This window comes from Enhydra lutris, unplaced genomic scaffold, assembly GCF_002288905.1.
Source record: "Enhydra lutris kenyoni isolate GAN:26980312 unplaced genomic scaffold, ASM228890v2 scaffoldscaffold45, whole genome shotgun sequence".
Classification (NCBI taxonomy): Eukaryota; Metazoa; Chordata; class Mammalia; order Carnivora; family Mustelidae; genus Enhydra; species Enhydra lutris.
Genome location: NW_019154129.1, coordinates 6,770,760 through 6,779,219, shown reverse-complemented (window position 1 = coordinate 6,779,219; position 8,460 = coordinate 6,770,760). Strand labels below are relative to the sequence as shown.

The window sequence follows — 8,460 nt, the reverse complement described above, 5'->3', positions numbered from 1 at the left end:
TCCCTCTCCAGCTCCCCTGTGCTCGTGTTCCCTCTCTTGCTCTCTCTCTCTGTCCTAAATAAACAAAATCTTAAAAGGAAAAGAAAAGAAAAAAAGAAACACACTTCCTGGGGCATCTGGTTGGCTCCACTCTTGATTTTGGCTCAGGTCACGACCTCAGGATCATGAGGTCGAGCCCCGTGTCAGGGCAGAGTTTGCCCTCTCTCTGCCTCTCTCTCAGAGATCCTCTCTCTGCCCTTTCCCCCACTCATGCACGCGTGCTCTCTCTCTCTCTCTGTTTCTCTGAAATTGATGGATTGATTGATTGATTATTTAAATTTTTAAAAAAAATAAAAGACTTCTTAGAGCCGTGCTGAGGAGTAACCGAAACTCTGCCCATGAAGCACGTGCCCTGCTGCTTTGCACTTAGTAAATGCATAGCTAATGACAGTTATGGCTATTTTGAAGAAGCTACTGCATGAATATCCTTCCAGAACAAAGTCCTTTCCTTAGGGCGGTGGGGTTCAGTCTCTGCTCTGGTTCACCCTGACGCATTTCGGCCTGATCCTCCCGAAAACTGGTGAATGGGGAGGTTGAATGTGAGGTCAAGGCCTGGAAATCCCCTTGTCTTACCTTTGTCCTCAGGTGGCAGGAAACTCCCTGCCCAGAGTCTTTGATCTGGCTAAGAAGCAGGGGCTCGGGGTCGGTGCTTCAGGCCCCCGCTGAGGGTGGCAGGTAGGGAGGGAGATCATCTCCCATGGAGGGAGGGCTCGCAGGGCGTGGGTCCACGGACCCCCGTGGTCTGTGCCCTATGGGCAGTGAAGACACCGATTTTGCAATACCGGGAGCTGGTGACACGTGGGAGGCCCTTAGACGTTTTCCCCAAGGTTCCAAGGAGCTACACGTTGGTTAACACAGGAGGCCTCCACCCCTCCCACCCCCACCCTGTGGGGAACTAGGAGAAGAGCTTGCCTTGTAGAGACTGAGTTTGCAGACTGGCTGCTCCCGGGCCAGAGTCACCCGTAGACAGGTTTTATTTGGTCATTTGTTTAGAGTTGAATACGTTGCCAGCATTTTTTTTCCGTCTTGAGAAATCAAATCTGGCAATCCTGGGCCTACCTTCCTCTGTGGCAGCCATGGCCCAAATCGGATCGGCCCATTCACTGGGACACACGGAGACCAGTTTTTTTTTTTACGGCTCTACAAGCATTCCCTGCCTGGGACAGCTGGACTCTGAGCTTGGATCCCTGGCAGAGCTTCTGAGGACACAGGTCCGCACTTATGGTTTAAGACAGAGTAAAGCAAGTATTGGGGGAGCGGCGGGATCTAGGCCTCCCCAGGACACTGACGATGTCTGAAGCCATTTCTAGAAGCCATGACTCCAGGAGGGGGCTCCTGGCGTGTGGTGGGTGGAGGCCAGAGATGCTGCTGATGTCATGCGGGCACCTCGGGCAGCTTCCACAATACAGACTGACCCAGCCTCAAGGGTCAGAAGAGACCTTGGATTAGGGGTGTCCGCACACTGCTCGGGAAGGGAGGGATTAACTCATATTGTTAGCTCGAGAAGGTCTCCCTGAACAGGTCTCAGTGGCAGCGGGCACTTGGTGACTAAGCCAGGGTTCAGCTGGCAGAGACTGGGGGGAAAGCACGTCAGGCCAAGGACAGCCCGAGCCAAGGTGAGGAGGCATCTTCAAAGGGGGAAGTGGGAGAGAGTGTGCACAATGAGATGACACAAATGGTTCAAGAGCATCAAGTTTGGGGTCCGATGGACATGAACGTGAATCCTGGCTCTACCCGGCAGGGGCCATGTGGCCTCAGGCCTGTCATTGGCCTGAACCTCCTTCTCATCACCTGAAAAATGGGGCTAAGAAATGAGGTTACGTGGGTACAGCCTCGTCTCCTCCCCGCTCCTCCGTTGGCACTCTGCCTCCCAGCCATCCTGAAATTCTGGCGGTTTGCGCCTTGCTTCTGGCTCCTTCTCTCCTCTCTGGGCTCTCCATGTGGGATGCCCTCTCCTCAGGATGCTCATATTCCAGGTGTATGGGTCACACCGTCAGGAGGTTTAAACCAGGCATTGATATGTTCAGACTGGTGTTTTGGAAAGGTCACTGGAGCTTGAGGGTTGTGTGTGCCCGTGTGTGTGTGTGTGTGTGTGTGTGTGTGTGTGTGTGTATGTGTGTGTGTGTGTGTGTGTAAACTTGAAGGCCAAGAGAATGGTGGGAAATTCCCAGGCTCAGACAAGAGGCATGGGAGCCTCTGCCTTTATCCCAGCTCCTTTCCCCATCTTCTCTGGCCTTTAGGCACCTAGGGGCAGGCCAGTGGGGACCCATCACATATGAAGGGTTGGCTTTCCTTTTTTCTTTCTTTCTTTTTTTTTTTTTTTTAATTTTATCTGTCTGAGAGAGAGAGAGTGCACACATGCACAAACAGGGGGAGGGTTAGAGGGAGAGAGGATGCAGACTCCGTGCTGAGCAGGGACCCCAACGCGAGGCTCGATCCCAGGACCCTGAGATCATGACCGGAGCCAAAGGCAGATGCTTAATTGACTGAGGCACCTAGACGCCCCAAAGCGTTGGATTTTCTGTGGGTTAACGTGCCTGCTCCCTTCTCAACCTCAGAGCTGAGGTGTAGAGGCCAGAACCGCATAGAGGTTACTGCAAGAGAGCTCAAGGGTAAGCTCCTTGGCTTTCATGAGCTTCTTCCTTATCTGGGTAGAACACAGTCTTTCTAGGGTGTGAGAGAAATACTCCCTACAAAGCTCTTAGGACAGGGCCTGGCTCAATGTCTTAACTGCTTTATAAACATCGAGTTCTTGCTAAATATCCTCTCTGTGCTCTCTGAATGCAGTACCCTCTGTACTATGAGGGGCTCTAGGAGTACAAAGTTTCCTAAGGACTGGCCTTGACTTTCAGGATTTGCCTGGTTAAGGATTTGTGAATTTTGCTGACTGGGGACATACAGTTCTAAGGGAGAAGTTCCATTTCTAGGCATTTATCTGAAACATATGTACAAAGATTCCGGTCCAAGTAGGTTCACAGTAGGGATTTCATAAAATGAAATACTGGAAATGGTCTTAACGTCCAACTGTATAGGACAGCAGTTAAACAGGTATCTGACAAACGGAATATTATGCAGTCTGAGAGGAACCAGAGGAATATTTGTTGTTATGGGAAAATATTATTAAGTGAAGAAATATAGAAAATGTTATTTTTAAAAAGATTTTACTTATTTATTTGACACAGAGGGAGAGATCACAAGTAGGCAGAGAGGCAGGCAGAGAGAGAGAGAGGTGGGAAGCAGGCTCCCTGCCGAGCAGAGCTCCCAACGCAGCGCTCGGTCCCAGGACCTGATCCCAGGACCTGAGCCGGAGGCAGAGGCTTAACCCATTGAGTCGCCCAGGTGCCCCACAAAACGTTATTTGTATATCAAAAATATGTATATATATATTTTTAAATATGGATGTTAATATACTCAAAAGTTAACAGTGGATATCTCGGAGTGATTTTTACAGTTTGTTGGGTGATTCCAGATTTCCCTTTCTAAATCATTTCTAAATGTTCTACAATGAATGTTCATTTCTTTTGTGAAAAAATATATTTTAGGTTTTGGATTATTTTGTTTTTAAAATATAACAATAACCAAATAATAGTAATAAAATAATAAAATAAATAATAAAACAATAATCAAAATAGTAGTAAAGGGGGCAGTTTTGGCAGCCGTCTCTGTCCCTCATCCGGGCCTTCTCCCTTGACTCGGTTCTTCCTCATTCCCAAAAAGCATGGGCTCGCGCTACTGTGCCTTCCAGCATCGATTAGTATTGATGAACCTCAGAGTAATCCCGCCATGCGAGATTGTCCGGGTGACTTGCGTGCACACCAGGTTTTGAGATGCGCTGAAACAAGTTCTTCTCCCTCGTTCATTTATGTATTCTCTGGTAATTCGCTTCGCCCATTCATTCACAGCTTGGGAACGTTTATTTACTTGACGCACGCATGCGCACTCCTGAAGGCTGGAGGAGGCCGCGGGACCGGGAAGCCCCGCCTCCCGGCTCCGACCATTGCTCCGTTCCGCCAGAGCGTCTCTGATTGGTGGCTACGGACCGGGCCCCGCTGCCTATCAAAGTTGGCGGGAAAGCGGAGGCGGGGCAGCATGGCGGCCGCCCCGGCTGGGGACTCGGCTACAGGCGGCGGCCCAGCGGCCGTGCGGCTGCCGCGGTCACCGCCGCTCAAAGTCCTGGCGGAGCAGCTGCGGCGCGACGCGGAGGGCGGCCCGGGTGCGTGGCGGCTGTCGCGGGTCGCGACCGGCCGCGGGCCCCTGGAGCTGGTGACCGTGTGGATGCAGGGCACGGTGGTGGCGGCGGGCGGCGGCGAGGCGCGGCTGCGGGACCCGAGCGGGGCCTTCTCAGTGCGCGGCCTGGACCGGGTGCCGCGCGGGCGGCCCTGCCTCGTCCCAGGTAACGGCCCGTAGCGGACGAGGAGCTGACCCTGGTTGTGGGCGGCCGGAGGGCGGGGCCTGGCAGGTCCCCGGCTGGTCACCCGCCGCGGTGCCCTTTCGTACAGTCCCCCGCCCGTGGCCAGGCTGACCTGCTGATTAGCCTCCCCTGCAGCCCGCTTAGACGCCGCAGGATCCAGACGCTCCCCTACATAGAATCTCCGGCGGAGGGACCCCCCCCACACACATCGGTATTTGTAACAAGCCCCTCCCCCACGGGTGACCTTTTTTCCCCTCCTCCATCAAGTCTTGGAAAACGCTGTTACGAGGAAGCCTCTGTTCATCCCTAACGTCTGGACTCGAGTGTGCCTTCCTCCTGGAAGTCCTCCCTGACTTCTAGGAATGGAAGCGGTCTGGCACCTCCCCTTCGTGGAACTGCCTTAGGCTGTATAGTTATCAAATGTTTGCCTCTTAAATCAGCGGGGTCCTCAGACTTACCCTGAGGGCTTGTGACAACCCGGAGGTCTGCGTGAGGCTGAGAATTTGCCTCTCTAAACCAGCTCCCTGGTGTCGCCAATGTGGATGGCCTTGGGGCCACACTTGGAGAACAGGAGGACCAGGACTCTTTCTGACCTCTCTGACTTCAGCATGAGGTTGAATTCCTGGCTCTGCTCTTTTCCCGCTGAGCCTCCTTGGAGCACTTTTCTTAACCTTTCTGCATCTGTCCTGCCTGGGTCAGAAAGGGGCCTGTTGTGTGGCTTCAGCTGAAAAAAAAAAATGGTCTTAACATAGCGCCCCACTCACAGTGAGGTTCAAGACATTGTGCTGTCCTTACTATGCACTTGTTCCCTTCTCGCCCCACGCCTCGCCCATCCTTCAGCCTCCTCTCTCCGCCCTCTCCGCTGTAGCATTATTGAAGCACACGGTCAGCAAACCACAGGCTGCTGCCTCTCCAAACGGCCATGAGCCTTTTTCTTTTCTTTTTTTTTCTTTTTTTCCATTTTCAGATGGTTCAAAAAACTAGAGGATGATTTCATGACATATGGAAAGTATAAGAAATTCAAGTATCTAGAAGGCCAGAGCCATATTTGGGGAAAATCGCGGCCCCAGCGGGGTGGGGGTAGTTGTGGATCTGTGAAGAGGAAGCAGCTGGAGGCGGACCTACTGGAAATGGTGTGGTCCAGGCCAGCGGATGAAGGCCTGGTATAAAGGAGGGGGCGTGGTGGGGCCCAGGAGAAGGGAGACAGTGTGGAGACAGTGCTGGGGGCAGAGAGGGTGAGGGTAGGATGAACCCTCCTAACCAGACTGTCTCATCGCCAGAGGAGCAAGTTCATGCCAGCTAGCTCATCCTTCCAGCCGTTGGTGCCCTCGTGTAGATAACCTGTTACGCTCCCCTGGCAGGGATCTCCTTGGACTTGTTCATCTTCCTTGGGTCTTCAGTCATTCTTTTTCTGAGGGTTCTGTCTTTACCAGCACTGGAGAGTCCTTTGGGAGGTATTGGCAAAGTATAGTTTCAGCACTCTCTCCTATCACCGAGGAGCCCCACGTTACTTGCTCAAGTAGAATCTAGAGGTGGGTTCAGAGGAACCAAATTACATCGTGCATCGTGCACGGGGTAGCCGTCCAAAGAGGCAGGTGTCAGCTTGCCAGCCTTCCTTCAGCCAGAGCCCGGCGGGGGGGGGGGGGGGGGGCCTGCGTGCGAACTCAGCCCTGCTGTTAGAAGCAGTGTGATTAAAGTAGCCTCGCAGGGGCATGCAGTGGGGGCTGGCAGGGTGCCTGCCCTTCCTGCTGTGTTTGGGGTTTTTTACACAATTGAGTTTTATGTGGTTAAGCCTGGCCAAGTTTTGCTTTCAAGGAGAGCCACTTCCCCAAGGGAATGGGAAGAGAGTCGTGGTTAATATGTCATGAGATCATCCCAACGGCAGCCCGTTCTCTTGTTGATTTGCCAGCATGTGCCCGGCTGGTGGCAGGGATTGGTCCCGGGCAGCTGGAACAGCAGGGTGGCCTGGCGGGGTGCTGTGGCCTGCCCAGCTCTTCTGGGCATTAAGGGAAAGTCAGATTTGCTTTGGGGCAAATCTGGGGATATCTTTGCAGAAAGAGGACTGCTCCCGTGCACAGAGATCAGCCACATACCCTGCGGCACTGGGCAAGAAACAGAGATAAGAGAAAAGCTTGGGGCTTTTGCCCCTGTCTTAGAACAGTCGAATTATAACTCCTAACTCCATTGTGAGTCTCTTCCCTTCTTTAGGCATGATTGTTTCGTGCATGATGGTAGGTTGCTGCAATTTTATTTTATGGTTTTTAAACCAGAAGCCAGAGTTAAACATTGATATCTACTCTCCGTAGTTTTTTGGTTTTTGGAGTGTGTGTGTGTGTGTGTGTGTGTGTGTGTGTGTAATTTGCTTCTCTGATAAAGTTAAGCTCTGAAGGATAGGGGTCTCTGTTTTGGTTTTGTATCCATGCGAACATCATCCCGGGCTTTTCTTCTTCTAGGGAAGTATGTGATGGTAATGGGAGTGGTGCAGGCGTGCAGCCCTGAGCCGTGCCTTCAGGCTGTGAAGATGACAGATCTCTCCGATAACCCCATCCACGAAAGCATGTGGGAGCTAGAAGTGGAGGATTTACACAGGCATCTTCCCTAGATGACACTGGAACCCTTGCTAATAACAACAGGAATTCTGAAACAATTTAGGTTCTTACACCATGTAGATTTCACAGGTAGCATTCCGCGTACATTTCTCATAAGTTTCTCCAAGATGCGGTACATTTCTCATAAGTTTCTCTACGAGTTTTGCTTTGGTTGACCAAGGAGTCCGGAGGTGGGATTTCTATGCACTAGGATGTTCCTCTTAACTTAGCCCTCAATGCCCCTTGCTTTGACGACTATAGATGAAAAGCAGATGTGTGCTCCGTTTTGTTTTTTTTTTTCCCTTTTGGTTTATGTGTGTTAATGCTCTTTAAAGCACGCAGAAATCTCATGTTGCATTTTCCAAGTCTTATAAATGATGGTACTTTTTCCGTTGCCGCTGGGACCCTGTTTTTACGATGTCGAAGTTGAATCTCGCTCATTGCCTGCGGTGATTAAACTGTGGTTGTGGGCTCGGAAACAGACTGCGTGAAATGGGAATGACATCATGCCCCGCCTCTTCTTCCATCAACAACTTCCATGTCCAGCTTGCAGGTCAAACAGCGTTTTCCTCTCAAAGTTAGCTCGCTCTCTGTACCGCCTGGGCCTCCAAGCCAGTAAGGTACATTTCCTGGTGATCCCGAGGGTTAACACCCACCGTTCTTCCTCTCTTGGAGCCGTTGAAACACACAGAAGATGTCTTGTTGAGACTAAAATCAAGATTGAGAATGACTTTTAGGCATTAACGAGACTTCTGCCTCATAGCTTCTGGTGAGACGCCACAAGGCAACAATGTCCTGGTGCAAAGGTTTTGGGGCTTTTTTTTCCCCTTCCAGTGTTACTGAAATACAGTCGACATATGGCACTGTGTAAGGGGTACTGCCTAAGGATTTTAGAGTTCTAGCATTTTCTGGACGGAATGACTTTTTGTTGCAATTATGTTCAACATGGGTTTCTGCTCTCTTACTGGTGCCTGTTTTTTCCCCAAGATTGTAAATATCAAGGAATTATATTCCTACCCTGCTGTACAGTTTTGTTGGGTTATTGATCTTCTACCACTAATAAATTATTTTACATGCTGTATTTTTCTTTAAGATTTTTTATTATTTAAGAGAGAGATAGAGCAAGGGGAAGGGTAGAGGGAGAAGCAGACTCCCCGCTGAGCAGGGAGCCTGATGTGGGACTCGATCCCAGGACCTTGGGATCGTGACCTGAGCTGAAAGCAGACGCTAAACCAACGGAGCCACCCAAGCGCCCCCTTTTTTAAAATAGACTATTTGGGGGGGCACCTGGCTGGCTCAGGATCATGAGTTCGAGCCCCACATTGGGTGTGGAGTCTACTTTAGAAAAAAATAGACTACTTTTTAGAGTAGCTTTAGATTTATAGAAAAAAGGAAAAAGTACAGAGTTTCCATGTACCCCAT

At 50.9% G+C, this 8,460-nt stretch overlaps 1 protein-coding gene across 1 annotated transcript; it reads left to right on the top strand.

Moving 5' to 3' along the window:
• The first annotated feature begins 4,125 nt into the window (after positions 1–4,125).
• LOC111156225 (RecQ mediated genome instability 2) lies at positions 4,126–8,119 on the top strand. The gene is made up of 2 exons (XM_022516968.1): positions 4,126–4,432; positions 6,904–8,119. The coding sequence occupies exons 1-2, from the start codon at positions 4,129–4,131 to the stop codon at positions 7,050–7,052; spliced, it is 453 nt and encodes a 150-aa protein (XP_022372676.1). The 5' UTR covers positions 4,126–4,128; the 3' UTR covers positions 7,053–8,119.
• Positions 8,120–8,460: the final 341 nt, after the last annotated feature.